This window comes from Triturus cristatus, chromosome 4_2 (genome assembly GCF_964204655.1).
Source record: "Triturus cristatus chromosome 4_2, aTriCri1.1, whole genome shotgun sequence".
Taxonomy (NCBI): domain Eukaryota; kingdom Metazoa; phylum Chordata; class Amphibia; order Caudata; family Salamandridae; genus Triturus; species Triturus cristatus.
In genome coordinates, this window is record NC_140586.1 from 358,623,474 (window position 1) to 358,642,879 (window position 19,406).

The 19,406-nt window shown below is 48.1% G+C and overlaps 1 protein-coding gene across 1 annotated transcript in view; it reads right to left on the minus strand.

Annotated features, from left to right (window-relative positions):
* CEP350 (centrosomal protein 350) overlaps positions 1-19,406 on the minus strand; it is a 1,602,561-nt gene that overhangs the window by 183,344 nt on the left and 1,399,811 nt on the right. Inside the window, exons 30-32 of the mRNA XM_085601771.1 lie at positions 17,171-17,309; positions 16,514-16,674; positions 15,100-15,236 (exon numbers count right to left, since the gene is read on the minus strand). Coding sequence (XP_085457897.1) covers positions 15,100-15,236; positions 16,514-16,674; positions 17,171-17,309 — 437 coding nt within the window. The remainder of the gene's footprint in view (positions 1-15,099; positions 15,237-16,513; positions 16,675-17,170; positions 17,310-19,406) is intronic.

The window sequence follows — 19,406 nt, forward strand, 5'->3', positions numbered from 1 at the left end:
GCATGGCCTCCTTGAAGGCCGTTATCTGCTGCAGAGTGTACGACGGTCTGGCTAAGTCGGGACACACCAGGACTAATTTCATAGTTTTTCAAATTCTGGGATTTTGAAGGAGAGCGGTTTTTATCCTGACACCCACATGCTTTCTTGAGACATTTCGAGTGGCTGGATGGCTTTTAGTCCAGCCTCCTCCTTCCTATGCTTGGAGTTTGATTTTGACTTACCAAAATACTGAGTGTAAAGTAGTTGTTGCAGGAATTACCTCATGACTGAGACGGGCATGCTACTTGGAGTGGGACCTATGCATCGAATGCTACCCCTTACTGTGTTCGACAACAGTTTTGCCTCCCAGTCTTGGAAAATCTTCGGGTGCATGAGTATATTTGTTACATTTCTTGGAGTCATGTTCACAGCCCAAACACCAAAGTCATACCTTGTGCGGATCCATAGCTGACATTTACTTTCTGCAGCTTCAGCATGGTTTGAACCCTGTTGCTTTTGGAGCAGACCTAGTTCCCTAGCACATTGTTTTTGAGTATTTCAAAACGGTCCAAAGACCGACAAAGGAGGTGCACAGGAAAACTGCTGAAAAAAACCTGTAGATCCAGTGCCTGGTGAATATCTTAAAAGTAAGGAATCTGCAGTTACAAGTGTCCATCAGAAACGTAAATTACTTTTTTCTTTATTTTTTATTTACATGAAGTATGCTCCCACCTTATATCTTCAATTTGCTCCTGCAAAGTATGAGTGTCTATTGTCAAGCCCTGTTTCTCATCAAGTTCCCTCTTACTTCCCTGAGAGGCTGAGAACATGCCCTTCCATGTGTCTGTGAGTTGAGTTAGTTTAGATGTGAGGTTTCCCATTTCAATGAAAGTACCATCTTTTGCACTGCAATACTTTATATCTTAAGTTTTTGTTCAGTTGTTTTCATATGTGGTTATTTAACTATTTCATAGTTAACATAAATTTGGGGGAATTCAAAGAGGCTAAAACAGCCCAAAAACGGCAAGCATAGAGGATTGCCCAGTGCCTCTACGGTTTTCAGCATGATAGCAGGAATTCCTTGGCTGGATGTGGTTTGTTCAAATCATATCCAGCTTCTGACTCGTATCAGGATCTGCGTTTACCTGTGTCCAGAGCGCTAAACGTGTCAGATTGAGGTATACTGCCTCCAAAAACAAATAGCCAATTGCTGTTATATCCGAATACTTATATTTATATGTCAAATGAAGTGCAATCTGCTTCTAGGCGTCTAATCTCAGTTTTATTAAAGGGGGCTGTGCTATACTTTGTGAATAATGTAAAAAAATATGTTTTTGTCCTAAAACAAATATTTCAGCACTGGAGTACAAACCAAATTAGGTCAACAGGAAAGTAATACATACCTAGACTTTATCATTGCATTGATGCTAAAATTACATATGCAGATAATGACACTAATGAAATTAGATTAGCATGATCCATTTGTTATCATTCCACCCAGTTCGCTCAACCCAACAAGTTACGCTAAGGGTTGTATAATGTTGCAGGTCTTGTAATATTATAATAAGAGAATGTCAAATGGACATACAGCAGGTACTGCTCTTGTAGTGATGAACACGTTACTTACCTTCTGTAACGATATATCTGTAAGAAACATAGGTTAGTTATAGGTTCCATACCTTAGAATTACTCCCAGGCGTCAGACCGCATCCGGATAGTTTTTCGTCAGCAGTACCCCTGCGCGTCGGAAAGTGGCGTCGGTTGACTTCGCTTCCGTCGTCGGTATCGCCGGGATGACGTCGTGGTCACCGGGATGACGTCGCGGTAGTTACATAGACGCCGCCCTTACGTGCTGACGTCAGTTCTGTACACTACTTTCTATGCCAGAAGTGCGGAGCCATGCAAGCCACTTACCACTGGAGCACAAAACTAGGGCCCTGAAAGGAAGTCCTTAACCCTAGAAGTTAGTTTGCAGAACGGGGAGGATGGGTGGGGCAATAAGGAATCTATAACTAACCTATGTTTCTCACAGATATATCATCACCGAAGGTAAGTAACTTGTTCATCTGAAAGGAACAGTTAGTTATAGATTCCTTACCTTAGAATAGATACCCCAGCAATACCAACCCCGGAGGTGGGTCTGCAAACTAAGTTCACACCAGAAAGTCCTGTAGAACAGAACGGCTAAAGAAGGTGTCTCTCCAGACTTGGCTGTCCAGGCAGTAGTGTTTAGTGAACATGTGCAGCGATGCGACACGTAGCTGCCTGACAGATGTCATTTAGGGGATCTCCGCATCCCAAAGCAGTAGTAGCTGCCGTCGCCCTGGTGGAATGGGTGCGCAGCCCCACTGGATGTTCCTTCTTTGCCAAAGTATAGCAGGCCTTGATGCACAGAACGACCCACCTGGAGTCTTAGTACCCACGTAACCAACAAAGAACTGGTCATCCAAACGGAATTGTTTGGTGCGATCCAAGTAGAAGGAAAGCGCACATTTTGGATCCAGAAAGTGGAGCCTCTCTTCCTCTTTTGAAGGATACGGAGGCGGAAAGAAGGTGGGCACAGTGATGGTCTGGCCAATGTGAAAAGAAGTGAACACCTTTGGAAGAAAGGAAGGTCGAGCTCTGAGGAAGACCTTGTCCGGATGAACAGCCAGAAAGGAAGGCTTGGAAGAAAGAGCTTTGTGACGGGTTCTCAAGGAGGGACACTACACGAGTTCTGGGTAGCTTGGGTTTTATTGAAATAAGTTTGCGCTTAGTCCGGCTGGTTATTCTCTCCTTCGCAAAGTGGGCGGGATCTGTGGTGTTCAGAGCTCCGTGGGCCTCTTGGCTCGTCAGGTTCCCGGGGTCAGCCTCCTCTCTCGTCTCTGGGTCATCTCCCGGTATTCCTCAGAAGAAAAGAATAAGGGACGGTATTAGGTTGGCTAAAGAGGCGCGCTGCGCCTACCACCAGGGCCAGGGAGTGAGGAATCTCCTTTCGTGTAACATAAATAGGTCTACTCGAGTGTCTGGAAAAGGTGAGGGGACTAACGAAAGAAAGACGGGGTGGGTTTGTACACAGAGAAGCGGGCGGTTTAGCGCGGCCACTCCCTCCTCCCTATCCAACCCGCTACCCGGTCCCGTACCTGTCCAAGCCACGCTCCTCCCCTGGGAACGTGGCTGGGCGCTTCGCCGTATCCATAGCCGATGGTCCTCTCGCCTCTCGTTCCTCTTTTCTCCTCCTGCTCTCGCTTTCTGGTCTCGTCCGATTCTTCGTCTCTCTCCTCGCTCCGCTCGTCTCCGTTTCTCCACCTGGAATCGCCGTCCGTCGACTTCCTGGTTCCTCCTCTTTTTGGTGACCCGAGCTCCGTGACGTCATCTAAGGACGGTCCTTGTGGTTGCGGAAGCCTAAGGAAGGCTGAAATGGCAGAGAGGTATCCCTTAAGAGTGCCCAGAGCAGCAGAGCCCTGCTGGGCAAAAGAAAGGAGGAACTAGAGAACCTCAGAAAGAGGGGCGGAAAGGAGATCCACAGCCTTTGCTGTGCACCATGCCACACATTTGTTCCATCTGCAGGCGTATACAGTCTTAGTGGAGGGATGCCTGGCTGCCAAGATAACATCACAGACTTCGGGAGGCAAGTCAAATGACGTCAACTGCTGCCTCTCAATCTCCACGCAAGAAGGTGGAGGGTGGACAGGTTCGGGTGGAGGACTGTCCCCTGCTGCTGCAACAGAAGATCCTCCTGAAGAGTCAGTCGGATCTGGGATCAATGGCCTTGTTGAGCAGCTCGGGATACCAGACTCTTCATGCCCAATCCGGGGTCACAAGAATGACTTGGGCCCGGTCGCGCTTGATCTTCAGCACTCGGGGCAGAAGTGGTATAGGCGGAAAGGCGTATACAAGACCGCAACGCCAGTCGCCATGAAAAGCGTCGCCTAGCGAGTGCCGCCTTGGAAATTCCAATGTGCAGAATTGCTGATATTGCGTGTTCTCTTCGGTGGTGAATAGATCTAACCAAGGCTCTCCCCACTGTTGAAAGAGACCTTGCACCACCTCCGAGTGAAGACGCCATTCGTGATCCATCATGCACCTGCGGCTGAGTTCGTCCGCCCTGGCGTTCAGAGAACCTGCCAGGTTTAAAACCACCAGGGAAATGCCACGATGTTCCACCCATGTCCAGAGACCGAGTGCCTCTTGACATAGGGTCCAACGACCCCACCCCACCCTGTTTGTTGCAGTACCACATGGCGGTGTTGTTGTCCGTGAACACCTGTACTACTCTTCCCAGACAGAAGGAAGGAAGGAATGCCTTCAGTTCAAAGACAAATTGCACGAAGCTCCAAAAGGTTGATATGGAGCTTTGTCTCTGCTGGAGACCAGAGGCCTCTGATCTCCGCCTCCCCCATGTGGCTGCACCATCCCAGAAGTGATGCATCGGTCACCACTGTGAACTGTGGTTGAGGAAGGGTGAGGGATCTGCCATCGACCCAATCCTGGTTCGTGAACCACCACTGCAGTTTTCATGCAGTGCCCTCTGCAATCGGACAGGTTCCCCTGATGTTGTGCCCACTGGAACTTCAGGTCCCTCTGCAGAGCCCGCATATGCCATCTGGCATGATCCATCAGCAGGATGCAGGAGGCCATCAGGCCCAGTAGCCAGAGAGTCATCCTGACCGAAACCTGGGATAGAGGCTGAAAGATCGGAATCATAGCCTGAATATCCCGGACTCGCTGATAGACCCAAAACTGTGTAGTGCCCAGAACCGCTCCGATGAATAGGAGCTTCTGACAGGGAATCAGGTGTGACTTCGGCACGTTGATGGAGAACCCCAGTGAATGCAGGAGGTCAGCCGTAGTCTGGAGGTGGGAGATGACTGCATGGGGCAAGCCCGCCTTCAACAACCAGTCATCGAGATAGGGGAAGACTGGAACCCCTGATCTGCGCAGATGAGCTGCGACCACCGCCATCACTTTCGTGAACACCCGAGGGGTGCTGGTAAAGCCAAAGGGGAGCACAGTAAACTGAAAGTGCTTGTGGCCTACCGTGAACCGCAGGTAACGCCGGGGGGCCGGCAGGGTGGGGATGTGAAAATAAGTGTCCTGCAAGTGCAACGCTACCATCCAGTCTCCAGGTTCGAGGGCAGACAGGACCTGAGCCAGGGTCAACATTTTGAACTTCTCCTTCCGGAGGAAGCAGTAGAAGCTCCTGACATCCAAGATAGGACACAGGCCCTTGTCCGTCTTGGGCACCAGAAAATAGTGGGAATAGCAACCACGGCCCACTTCTGGGGAAGGTACTCGTTCGATGGCGCCCTTGGCCAAGAGAGCCATAACTTCCTGTTGGAGAAGGGCCAGATGATCCCCCGACATTCGATAGTACTGAAGTGGCATGGCCGGGGGGTAGTCTCGAAGGGGAGGGAGTAGCCCCTTCAGACCATCTGCAAAACCCACCTGTCAGACGTGATGGTACGCCAGTGGGGGAGATGATGGCGAATTATGCTACCCATTTGGCGTGTGATGGGCCTGGCAGGTCGGACTAGGAGGGTTTGGAGGCTGCTGCAGAGGGGGCGGTGGTGGACTGGCCCACCCGCTGGCCCCCAGAACCACGTCGGTGGTTGCCATTTCCCCGGCCGGGCTGGGGCTGAACAGCTTGTGCCGGCCTGTGGCCCTGCAAAGAACGCGGTGGGGCACCCCTTCTGTAGCCACGAAAGGGGCGAAAAGCAGACAATGCAGGGCGTGTAGTGGAGAGGCCCAAGGACTTGGCCGTAGCCCGAGAGTCCTTGAAGCGCTCTAGCGCACGGTCTGCTTTGTCGCCGAACAGGTGACGGCCATCAAAAAGCATGTCCATCAGAGTGTTCTGGACATCCCCAGAAAAGCCAGTCGACCTCAGCCAAGCATAGCGTCGAAGGGTTACCGACGTTAAAATCGTCCTACCCAGCGAGTGAGCGTTGTCCAGTCCACAGCGGATGGTAAACTTTGCTGCGTCTCTCCCCTCTGCAACTGCACGGGGAGCATGGTCCGGGGCTCCTCCGGACACTGGGGCAGCACTTGCACCACTGTATCCCACACAGAGTGGGAATAACGGCCCAACAGACATGTGGTGTTTACCGACCGCAGTCCCAAGCTGGAGGAAGAAAAGATATTCTTCCCAAGTTGGTCCAGCTTTTTGTATTCCCTATCAGGTGGAGTGTTAGGGAAGGTGCCTTTGGAGGTGGTGGCTTGGACCACTAAGATCTTAGGGGTGGGGTGTTGGGAGAGGAAAGTGGGGTCGCCCGGGTCCGGTGGTGGCGTCGGGCAATCATCCTATCCACAGGAGCCCCTGTGTTGGACCTGGACCAGGGGCCCAAAAGGATGTCCGTTAGGGCTTCACTGAACGGCAGCAGGGGCTTCGAAGAGCTCGCTGCCAGTTGAAGGACCTCTGTCAGGAGGTTAGTCCTGACTGCCACCGTAGGTAGCTGGAGGTGGAGAGCCTTGGCCGTCCTACACAACACCACTGCGTATGACGCTCCCTCCTCCATAGCCACAGTAGGAGGAAACAACATGCCTATGTCTGGGGAGGTATTGAGACCACTGGCATCCCCCAGTTCCTCTCTCCAGTCCGGATCATAATCTAACTGGTCTGTTAATGGGTCACCAGACCCTTCCCAGTCTTCCTCACCCTAATCTGGCTGCCAATCTGGCTGAAAATGGCCAGGGTGGAACACAGGGACCAAAGTACCCATCGGCACTGGATCCGGTGCTGGTCCATGCCGGTCCGGCTCCGTGTCCACATCGGGGCGGAAGCCGGGGTCGACGCCGGCTGGGGGTCCAGCCGGTGTCAGCTGCGGACGTGGTGCCGGTGGAATCGGTGGAGGTGTAACGAAGTCAACCGGCGCCGATCCAGATCCAGGCCTGGATCCAAGGGAGCCCTGCGGTGCTGGGGCCGGAGCCACCAGCGTCGAAGGCCTAGGGCCCCCAGCCGAGTCCGCAGGGCCCGAAGGAGCGCCGGCGGAGTTGGGCTGCGCAAAGATGGCGTGCATCGCTTCGTAAAATTGACGAAGCTGGGCAGAAGTCGCTCCCGGTCCCAGGAAGGGAGAGAAGGCCGGAGTCGACCATGAAGGCTCCGTATGCGGAGCCGCGGGAGGGATACCACCTGCACCCTTCGTCGGGATGGACGAGGGGAAGTCGAAGAGCGACAATGCTTCTTCGACTTCTTCTCGTGCTTCGACTTACCTGACCCCGAGTGCAAAGACTTAGAAGAGGAGTGATGATGACTCCGCGATCGGTCCCTCGACCTCCCACGCGACCAAGACCTTGAGCTACTTGGGGTCATGGTCGTGCTCCAGGCAGTAGAGGCACACGCGGTGCGGATCTGTCACCGACATCAGTCAGTTACAGGAACCGCATGCTTGAAGCCCGGCATCCCTCGTGCACTAGGAGTTGATAGACTCAAAAAACGAAGTCAACAAAAGTCGGAAAAAAGTCAGTCAAAAAGTGACTGGAGGTACCGCTCTTTCCGGATCTGCGCTTACTGGAGAGGAAAAAGAGAAAACTGATGTCAGAGCGCGAAGGTGGCGTCTATGTAGCTACTGCTACATCATCCCGGCGACCACGACGCTGACGCGGAGTAGACCGACAACACCTTCCGACGCGCAGGGGTACTATTGACGAAAAACTTTCCAGATCCAGTCTGACACCTGAGGGTAATTCTAAGGTAAGGAATCTATAACCAACTGTTTCGTTCAGATACTTGTCTCAGCAAAACTGGTTCTTCATTAATCAATTGCACATTTACAGGAGGTTGTTGCCACACAATGTTGGACATGGCCCAAGATAGGTCGTTCCCTCCATTTCCAGAGGCACCTATTGCCAAGGCAGCTATCTTGGGGAATGGGTGAAAAATTAAACCTTAAGGATGCCTGGAGAGACACTTGACTCATGCAATAGAATACCCATATTTTTCACCTTTACATTTCCTCCACACTAGGCTAGACATGTTTATAAATTCACACACATGGGCAGAATGCTGACAACAGAATATTTATACAGAACTAACACCACTCTCCCCTGCTATACACAGTAGCTTGGGAGTAAAGGCCTGATCACCATAGCAACATGGAGGTTGTAACGTCAACACTTTTGGATGCCACATTTAGCAACACAAACAGGGCAGTCAAACTACTTTGCCCAAAATTAAGTACTAGTTGAAGACATTATAAGAGTGTGGGAAGTGTTTCAAGTAGTGGTAAGGGAAATGTGCATGCCACAGTATGTGGGGACAAATCAGTATTACATAGAGAATTACAATCATTAATAAGTCCACGACACATCACGTAAAGACAATTTGCTAAATTGTAGAAAATAGTACTATTGAAATGATGGGGACAAGATGAGCAAATTACTAGACCAACATCCTATAACAGACACAGACAGATTCTAGTACCAGCCATGAAAGGACAGGATGATGAGATTAAAATGGAGCAGTCATAAATCAACAACATCTTTAAGGAATATTACAAAAAAGCTAAATACAGCCAGACTCACCCAATTAGAACATGAAGTAGAAGATTTTCTGGAGAAAGCTCAGTTCCCCATCTAATACCTGAAGACAGGGATAGGATGGCTAAGACCCTAACTGCAGATATTGAATTTATCAACTCATCGCTGAACACTGGTAAAACACCTGGCAAGGACTGATTTCCAGACAAATTTTTATCCCACATATGACAACTTACTCCCCAAATTATATGAACTATATGAAGCTTTTCCGACAGTAGGGAGCCTACCTGAATCCATTAGGGAGGCCTGCTAGTGGTCTTCCCTAAACCAGGCTACAAAACACTAGACGTAAACTTATACCGTCTGCTTTCCATGCGCACAATGGATAATAAAATCTTGAGCAACATGCGTGTCTGAAGGAACATATCTCATACTATTTCACATACTGGTACACTGGGGGAAACAAACAGATGGCTATTATTGTCCCAAAGGACATGGAGAACAGATTCAACACTATTGGTTGAAACTTTATTCTTGCCACCATGACTCAACTGCGATTTGGAATGCAATTTTTAAATGTCTCCACCTGTTATATAGCTCGCTAACAGCTAGGGAACAAACCGGTAAGGATATATCAGGGTCATGTACCATGGAATGGGGCACTAGGCATCAATGCCTACAGTCCACAGTTATCCTCACACATGCAATGGAATTTTTAGCATAGCATGCACTAAGAGTACAGGAATCCAGGGAGTTCGACTCGAGACATGCAATAGAAATGACATTCTGGGGGAGGAGCCAAGATGGTGACCGGGACGGCAGCGTAGATTCCCGGCTCCGTGAACCTCCGCATCCCGCACGGATATCCTGCACGAGATCCTCAGTCTGCGCTATGAGATCGTGTTTGTGAATGAGAGTGGCAACCGATCGTGTGACTCCGAGGTTTCTGGCTGCCGTACCGCCGGAGAAATCTGCAGTTGAACTTTGCGGCCCGTGCAGCCCCGGAGCCGGGACCTCGAGTGGACGCCTTGGCCGGGTGGCAGTTTAACAACAGCGGCCTGTGGTGACTGGGTGGAGTCGGTCCACCGGAGCGGTGCTGCCCTCGGCCTGCATTTCGCCGTAGTCGCTCCCACTGCTAAGCGTAGCGGACCGAGGACATGCCCGGGGGTGCAATTTTCAGATTCTTCGGTGCTTGCCCCTGCCTTTGACGGTGAGCTGCCCGGACGCCGCCCCTAGCTCGCCCTGATCCTTGCGGGCTGCTCCCGGATTTTCGCGGGAGCGGGTCCGTGGCGGGGACGACTGTTGCCCGTGACCACGCAACGGCTGAATTTGTGCCTGCCCCCGGACCCCTGTCTTCAGCGACGTGGACCTCGAGGCGCTTGTCCCTGGGTCCCGGCCCCAATACGAGTCGGGCCTTCCCGGCGGCCATCTTGTTGCGATGCAGCCTACCATCCTGTCCACTGGGTCGCAGCAGGATTGGGAGTGTGTGACTTTTGGGAGTGTGGCGGAGCGATCGCAGAGAGCTGTGCTGGGGTACGGCGACCTCCTAGAGGCCCTTGGTGCCCTTCATTTCTCCTTGGCTCGTGGCGCCGGGGTCTTGGGGAGTAAGCTCGATGGTGTGGCATCAGCGTTGGGACAGTGGCGGCATGCTGGTCCACAGGTACACAGGGGCTTCCCACACTGCACACAGGAGGATAATGTCGCGGCCACCCCTGCGATTAGTGCACAGCCGGACACTCCGGACAGTATGCTACCGTGTGATCGGCTAACTGAGGGTTTGATCTGTTCCAGAGGTATTGGACCTGAGTGGAAGGTGGTGGCCTTGTCCCGTGCACGGCCTCCGGCGACCCAGGGACAATTCCAGCAACGTTTGTCTACTTTGGCTGATTCAGCCTTCCTGGACCTTGTGTGCAGTGCAGAACCTGGGGCAGCACTGGGAAAGACGTCCCTCCATGATGCGGACTGTGTTGGTACTCAGAGACTTCCACCCCACCTGTGTGCGTCGCTTCCCGGTTGTTTTTGGACACTCCTTTACCTTGGAACATCGGACATGGTGCTGGGTCGAGGGGTAGGCATGGGCAGAATTGCAAAGAGTGGTCAAGGATGAGGCTGATCCTTCGGGGGTGGTCATCTAGTAGACGGGCGGACTCATGGTTGCGTACTCTCATGGTTATTAGCATAGTTGGTGCATAATGCTCCCCATCCCCCTTTTTTTTTGATATGGTCGATTTGGTGCTGCTTATTGTTTGCTGTGGGGAGACTTCACCGTGCGGGAGGGAGAAGCCGGGGGTATGTTTTGAAGGCCCTCCTCCAGTTTATTATACTTTCTCCACCCCCCCCCCGTCTGGTGGGGTTCTTTCTTACTCCTTTTTCCCTGTTTCTTCTATATTTCGGGTCTAGTTCCAGGGCGACAGGCACACTGCTGGGTGGGGGGGGCCATACTCATTTGCAGAGGTGCAGGGTGGGGGGTTGGGGGAGGGGACTCTTTAGTCTTTATCTCTTTTTCCATGGCCTCCTTTTTCTTCTCCGCTTCTTCTTGTTTTTTCTTTTTCTGGGATCAGCGCGGTACACCTCCTTTGTTGTGAATCGTCGCCTCTTCATGTGTGCCACAGTTTCCGGGGTGTTCTCTGGGCGTTAGGTACGGGGGCCTGCAGGCGCAACTGTTTTTGATATTCTTCCCCATCCGGAATTTCCCGTGTCTGCGCCATTGATCCAATAGATTGCTGCTTATTGCTTACGTCTATTATTCTTGCCCCTTATCGCTGTTGGGAAATTGTTTGGCACCTGATCCTACTGTCTTGTTTCATTATAAAATGAAAAACCCTTTTTCTCCTGGTGGCCTACCTGCGCGGCTCACTGGCCGGACTATATTGGAATGAAGATTCTGCTCTCCGAGGTGCCGCCTGTGTCTACATTTGTTCTTATTGCTCTGATTGCTTAGCGGCCGGCCCCGGGGGGTTGTAGGCCCATACTTGTTAATGATTGAAATGTCAATAAAGGTTTTTCAACAAAAAAAAAAAAAAAAAAAAAAAAAAAAAATGACATTCTGTCATATGCAGCTGTCAAATTGAAACCAAGACTAAATGCTTTGTGGGATCCTGAGGCCTTTCTGAGAGGGGATGTTGGCCGGCTTGGGCCAATTATTGGGTTGGCTCCTGCCTGGAGATCCCAAGTTTACCCTATTGCACATCACCTTGGATACTGACTGTAACAGATATCAGGCAGCCCTCATACCGCTTGGGTTGGTGGTGGCTAAACGTGCCACTGGAAGGTAAGACATACACCCCTGAGCTTGGAGATATGGAAGGGGAGTTTTAGGTGCATAAGCCTAGAAGTTTATGCTACACGAGGATGCCCACAGAAACACTACAAAATATGGGCCCGTGAGCCCAATACAGAGGTATACAGAGGACATGGCAAGAGTCTAGACCCTTCTCCATTGATGAAGTTAAGTCATTTGGGGACAGGTGGACTCCATATGCTGTAGGAGGGTGAGAACCAGGGTCACTATTGCTCAATAGTCTATGTGTACTCTGGTCCCTTGGGGATGGGTGGGGTGAAGGGGGGGATTTCAATGGTAAACTTGTATATACAATGGTGAATTACACGGTTTATGTTGATGCCTGTGATGTATCTAAAAAAATGTGTTACAAGAAAAAACTCCAATTGCTTAATAGGTTCAACAAGGTCTGGTATTATGTATGAATGAATGCAAATCCTGTCTATTTCAACAAGTGGTCGCAGCGAAAACGAAAGTCACCAGAGAAAGAAGGAGGTATCAGCTAGGTTTAAGACACTTTAAATATTTAGGTGTCACAATACATAGAACCTTAAAAGATGTCCTGGGTAGTAACTATGAGTGAGCATTAGCTGCACTACTTTCTAGTCCCAATTACCAATATCAGTAACAGACTGTGCGATACTAACCAACATGATTTATTTATAAAATTTTATATAGCGCGGACTTGACCCTAGTACGGTATCAGAGCGCTTTACAATTGGTTAGGCAAGAACAAAACATGACAACCAAGCAACACAAATGCTGTCAATACTTGTTGCAAATCGGAATGATGAGGCTGCAAATGCTACTGTATTATTTTGCTAATATCCCCATGACTCTACCCCCAAAGTTCATTAAGGAAAATAATTTCCTATTAACTGACATAATGGGCAAGAGAAGGAGGATGGTCTCACTGGAGCAATTGATGCTCCTGATGTCTTAGGGAGGAGTGGGCATATCTGACTGAGAATTCTATTAATCAGTAGCACAATTATAAAAGGTAGCCAATGGATGGAAACCAGAAACTGCCAGAAGCTGCCTTTCTATAAAGAGCACTGGTGATCACCCTGCTTGCTAAGGCAATCTGACAGGCGCATGGTGCAAAAAGAGAAGCCACCAACTTTAGATGGTGTTGCATGAAATTGTTGGTCTAGGTCTAGTTGAAAAATGTAGCAAATCCAACATGCACGCCTAAGCTCCCTATGAGAAATGTGGGAGGTTGCGCGATATTGAGAAGGCAAGATTGGTTAGAGGAAGGCACCACTAAACCTCGAGATAAACATGAAGCCGAAAAGATCATGTTGTTCAGGGACCCTTGGGTGGAAGGGAGGAGATGGGGTGGCAGGGAAAAAGACAGCATAACAAAGAAGGGGGGCAAAGAGTCAGAGAGGAGATAGTTCTCACTACCAGCAGTGGGGAGAAAAGAGGGTGAAGAGGCAGTATAACCAAGAAGGGTGAGGGCTATCAGTCAGAATAGAGTGAAGTTCAGAGAGGAGACAGTTCCCCACCAGTAGCGTCAGATAGGGAGGCTACAGGATTTTAGGAGAACAGCCTGTTACCAAAAATCTGTAAAGTACTCAAAATGACTCTTTTACAGAAATTCTCTAATCGAATATTAAAGAGTCCTACATCGCATATCTTATGGCCCTTCCTGTTCTCTCTCTCAAACATCGAGAGGAGTGAGTGGCTGAGTGTCAGGATCCACAAGGGGGTCTTGTGAATATGAAAAGTGGTTTGGGCTGATATGAGTGTTAGTGGTTGCACCTTTTTGTACAGAAGACAACAGTTATTTTGCATCCTAAAGTTCCCAAGATTAGTAGCATTTAATGTTAGTCACCACCGCCAGCATGGACAAAACAAATCCAGTGCCTGGGCCCCACCCTGCACAAAGTCCCTCCTAATTGGGTTCAGTGTCCCTTCTCCACTTCTGTACAGTGCAAGACATGTATGGAAATAACTTTATGGGACTGCCCTAAGGGAGTATTTTACCATTCTCTCTCACTGCATGAATGAAGCGATCCTTCAAGGTTTCATTTCACACAAGAACAAGTTACTTACCTTTGGTAATGCCTTTTCTAGTAGAAACTCTATCTAACCACAGATTACTCACCTTGTGAATTTCCCCAGGTGCCAGACTGGATCTGGAAACTTTCATAGCAATTCCCTTGCACATCGACAGGTGGCACTGTGTGACTCACCAACAGATGTCAATGACTGACACCCACGACATCTGTTAATAGAGCGTCGGCTCCAAACACAACTCTGCGTCATGTCTGTAGTGCTGAAAGATGAAAAAGAGGGCCTACTTTCAATTAGTCTCTGGTGGACCAAAGCCATTATGGCTTTCCTCATTGCATCATTCACCTCTGCCTACATTATATTGATGTTTGGTGGTGTGTCCTTTGCTGTTCCCACTAATCAGGTCTCTTTGCTTGATCAACTTCACTGTTTCCTGCATAGTATTGAATTTTAGGTTCAGCTACAAGGTGTTTGTGTTTTTATCTATTCTTTGCAGCAGTACTCGCTTCTCCTAATATACAGGTGAATAATCACCCATCAGCTCATAGGAGGAATCTGCTTGTGGCTCACCTCCGCCTCTGCTTTCCTATCCCTAAGGAGCAGGTGGGGACAGGCTCTCCCTTTTTAAGTCCTTCACTCTCTCTAGGGATCAGCTTTGCAATCTGTTCCCACCCCAAGATGATGCCTCTTCTGTAGTTCCCTCCAGTACTGACTAGTTGTTTACTGTGACCTCAGAAAAGCGACAGACCTACTGCTCTCACCAGACTCCAGGCCTCTCATGAAGTTTACTTTGAGCCGGCGCTACTCTATGACATATCTCCTGTGCCATGCTATGTTCAGCTGTTCCTCCAGGTACCAACCACCTGCCACGCCTGAGTGGCGCAGCATTTTAATTAACTGTACACCACAGTTGGGGCAGCAGCAGCTTCCCTCAGTGCTTACTCTTCATATATCAGGCCACAGGCGGTCTAAATTTCCTGAGAGGCAGTTTTTAGGGTCCCCATAATCACCTCAGAAGTTCATCAGGGTATGGGACTACCAGAACCCTTGTGCTGCCCAAGCACTTTCTTGGCCACACCCTAGTCATATCTAGCAATTTTATAATTCTAAGTGCAAACTATAAATGTTTGGTCGAGGCTTATATACATAGGAGTTAGGGCTGGAACATGGCAATTGTTGGGAATGTAGAGTGCTTTGCACTTGAATATGCTTTCAGTTTGGAGACTCAGGAAAGCAAAAAGGCTGGAATATAGTTGCCTCTGGAAGCTATGGGGAAATACCATGAAATCAAGGTTGACACTGAAAATCATATGGTCCAAAGAGCCCCTTCTAAAGGGTGCATTGGAGAGAGTTGAAGCAAAAAGTACCTGTGTAGTGGAGGAGCTTTGAACTTGGGTTTCTCCGTCATAGAAGAAGGTGTTTTTATCTGAGGCTTTGCTGAAGGGATAGCCTCCAGGTCTTGGCTCAGCTCTGCTTCAGTCCTCTTGATGAACTCATCATATGTCTTAACGGAAGATATAAAATGCATTACCTCTTGAATAAACTTTCATCACTTGTAGTAATACATAATACCATAAATACTGATCATGTCTCCAAGAGAGATCAACAGAGGCACCATTCATCACTGGTTAGCATCAAGGAAATAACTACATGTTTTCCGACTGATCAGTAATGAAACATTTCCAATATAATCTTCACCTGATCAACACAATGACTTGTCATAATTTAGGGGTTAGCAATACTCTGGGCTCTCTACCTATTCTGTAGCTGGCTAATCAATGATGACCAGCTTTAGCACACTTTCAGACTAGTCTTCTACAAAGGTGGACAATTTCTCAGACGTGAGGCTCCAAAGCACATTGTCTGACAGATCTAGATCACTGTTATGAAAGATCTCATAAGACTTGTCAATAAAAAGACTATCTAATATAGGGGGAGTCCAAAGATAGGCTTGAAATTAAACTGATTTTTAGGATATGGCCCTACATAAAAGTACATGTAATGTATCTAAATGTATCTAAATGTAACTTATTTAAATAGTTGGCAATTAGTCAACAAAATCTGGGCTTCTAAACCTACAATTGTTGCCTTTGTACCAGCTAGTCTATTTTTATGAACATATCTTATGAGAAGTCTTAGCTTGGCATAGATTGGTATCCCAATATCTTTTGGATAGACATCCATGTTCTACAATGCCCTTAAACTGTGATTACTAAAGTTGTTCAGAGATACTCTGAGGTTGCTTAATGCTGGACCATGTCAAAACATGCTTTTCATATCAAACCAGAACTGTTCGGTCCATTCTGGAGCAAGAATATGGTGTGGCTACGCAGTACATTTTACGAATCAAGTCAGTATCATGTTCATGACACAGTGTCACTAGACAGCTGCAGGTCTGTACATGGCGCAAAAGGATCATGTACTGGCATGACTATTATGCAGAGTTTAGTACCCGTCTTTAACACAACTTCGCACCACACTCTACTACTGCCATTCGCTTGCCAGCCAACACCACACAGTTAAGACGGGGATAATAAAGGAGACACAAATCGATAACACTGATGTGTTAGTGGTATTTCAAAAGAGTTAACTGTTGGATTAGACTCTGTGAGGTAGTTATGGACCTTAACTCTCAACTATAGAGATTTCAAAACATGCCCTTTAACAGAGTAACTTCCTCTGAGTCCCATGTTTCCTCATCTCTAGCTGTTTAAAAAAGGCTGGCCTGAAACCCCCAACACCTTTTTAGGATACTTCTCCCCACACACCGTATTGTCTCACCTCCAACTGTTTAATGAGGCTGGCTTCTTGGGCTTTAAGTCTCTCCTTCTGACGTTTTTTCTGCTCTTTTCTAAGCTGGTCCACAACAGATTTGCGCTTCCTCAGCTCATCTTTCAGGGCCCGGATCCGACTCTCAATGTCACTTTGGTCAGAAGTGGTCTCTGGAGTGGCAAAAAAGAGATTGTAGTAGAAGAAAAGGGCTTTAAGTTGAGGAGCACTAGCAACATAACATTCAATTGGCGTTGGACAAAAATGTTTGCTGATGAAATGGCCATACCACGTCGTGTTATATGAGAGTGCCAATTCCAAAGCAATGTAGAAACCTCAAAGGCAATCCACTAGAAAGAAGCTCTAATGGGACTGTGGCAAATGTAGCATTACAGCGACAAAACAGTCAGGGTAATGGTGAAGATAGTACGTTTTACATGAAAAACACAGACTGTATGGAGCAGCTGTGGTTAGATATTCAGGCTGGACTCCCACTGTACTTTTTCTTGTGATAATGGGTTATGGTTAACACTGACTAACATAAGGAATATTCTAAATTACTGTTTGATACAGTAACTTGGACATAAGGCTAGCTATGACAAACTGGAGGAGAAAGTATATAACGGAGCAGAGGCGAACAGTACATAATGGTAGAGGGAGAGTACTAACCTGACGGCGTCATGGATAAAGAATCCTCAGACCAGCTGTGAGGCAACTGCTGTGTTCGGGTTCCAAGCTGCCCCTTGTTACTTTCTCTGCTTGAAACAACCTTGAGGCTGGCACTGCTGCTGCGGCTTTTAAGAGGAGACTGCAAAGTATGGGAAGAGATAAAATTGAGAACACTACTAAGCAAAAGGTCATGTTTAAGGTAACAAAGCCCTTCATACTCCTAACCCCAACTATCTAGATACCAACCTCGTGAAAGTAGAGATCTCTGCTGCAACCTCTCCATTTCCAGTTTCAAACGGGACCTTAAATGCCTACTGCTCAACAAATTCTTTAACATGCCCGTAAACTGAGCTACGTTCCCAAGTTCACATCCTAACTAGACCAGTTGCGTCGGTCGATTGATTGTTTCAAATGTCATTCACTCCTTTAATTTATGCTATTCTAATGTCGGCATATTGCAACTACATTGACTGCATAACCATTTTCTTAGTCTGTATATATTTATATACTTCTATCATAGGATCTTGCATTATATGTAAAGCGCTATGACACCTTCGGGTTTAGCTAGCTCTATTTGAAACCTATAAATAAATAAGTTAACAACCATAGCCGTTTGTGACTCCATCACAATTACCATATTAAAGTTGCTCTAAAAATCTTTTATTTAATAGCTTGTCCAGAAATGGAGGTCACCGAAAAGAGTACTGATGCTCACAAACACATGTAAAAGTCCAGTTTTGATGAATATGTACTATAGCAACAATTGTACATACAAAGTGCTCCAGATCTCTCTCCTCATATAAAGAATTTGTCCCTATACGTACACTAGTATTGTCTGCATACCATAATGCCCATATCTTTTTGTCACACAGTCTATGCACAATATTAAAGTGTAAATATCCCTATGCATTTGGTGAGGAAGTAATGTAGCTTGGCTGAACCAAGTTACCCCTTACAGTTTCAGACATTATAACTGATGAACAAGTTGCTTACCTTCGATAACGCCTTTTCTATTAGAGACTCCATTTAGCCGTAGATTCCTTATCTTAGAATTATCCCCAGGCATCAAACTGGATCCAGAAATCTTTCTTGAGCAGCACCCCTGCGCGCCAGTTGCTGGTGTCGTTCAGCTCAGTATGGTGTTGTTCATGCTAGAAGTGATGTGTGTGGTGCCTACAGAGGCACCATCTCAGCGTTCTGACGTCAGTTTTTTTCCGTGACTTTCCATGTCAGAATCATGGAGCCACGTAGTACAATGACCACTGTTGGGGAAAACTAGGGCCTTGCCCCTAGAAATCCGTTCGCAGAGCAAGGAGGATGGGTGGGTCGGTAAGGAATCTGTGGCTAGATAAAGAGTTTCTACCAAATAAGGCATTACCGAAGGCAGGTAACTTGTTCATCCGATACAAATTTTTAGCTGCAGATTCCTTACCTTAGAATAGATACCTAAGCATTACCTCCCCCGAGGTGTGATGAGGACCAATTTCACACAAGGAAGTCCTTCAGGACCGAACGGGGAAAATGCCCATCTCTAAAGACCACACAGTCCGGGCAGTAGTGTTTGGTAAGTGTGTGGAAGGAAGCCCACATTGCTGCCTGGCGGATGTCCAGGACCAGAACTCCGCATGCTAATGCAGTGGTAATAGGTTTGGCTCCGGTGGAATGAGCACGCAAACCCTCAAGGGGTTGCTTCTTAGCCAATGCGTAGCAGATTTTGATACGGAGCACGATCCATCGTGAGATGATCCTCTTCTGTACGACCCACACTTTCTTCGCGCTGACATACCCCACGAATAGTTGGTCGTCCACCCGGAACTCTCTTGTACCGCCAAGAGCGATAACGCTCTTTTTAGGTCTAGAAGGTGAAATCACTCCTCTTCCTTGGAGAGATGAGGTAGAGCATAAAAAGTGGGCAGAGTGATGGATTGGCATACGTGAAAGAGTGACCACTTTTAGGAGAAAGGAAGCTCTCGTACGAATCGTCAGCTTGTCTGGGTAGATGTTCAGATAAGGCGGCTTAGATGATCAGACCTGAAGCTCAATGACCCACAGGGCAGATGTTATAGCCAAGAGAAGGGCCGTCTTGATAAGGAGCCTGAGTGGACAATCGTGCAGGAGCTCAACGGGAGAACACATGAGGAAAATGAGGACGAGATTGAGGTCGCACTGGGGAATAATAAAGGGAAAAGGTGACAACAAATGTAAACGTTTTCAGAAACCTATTTACAGTAGGCGA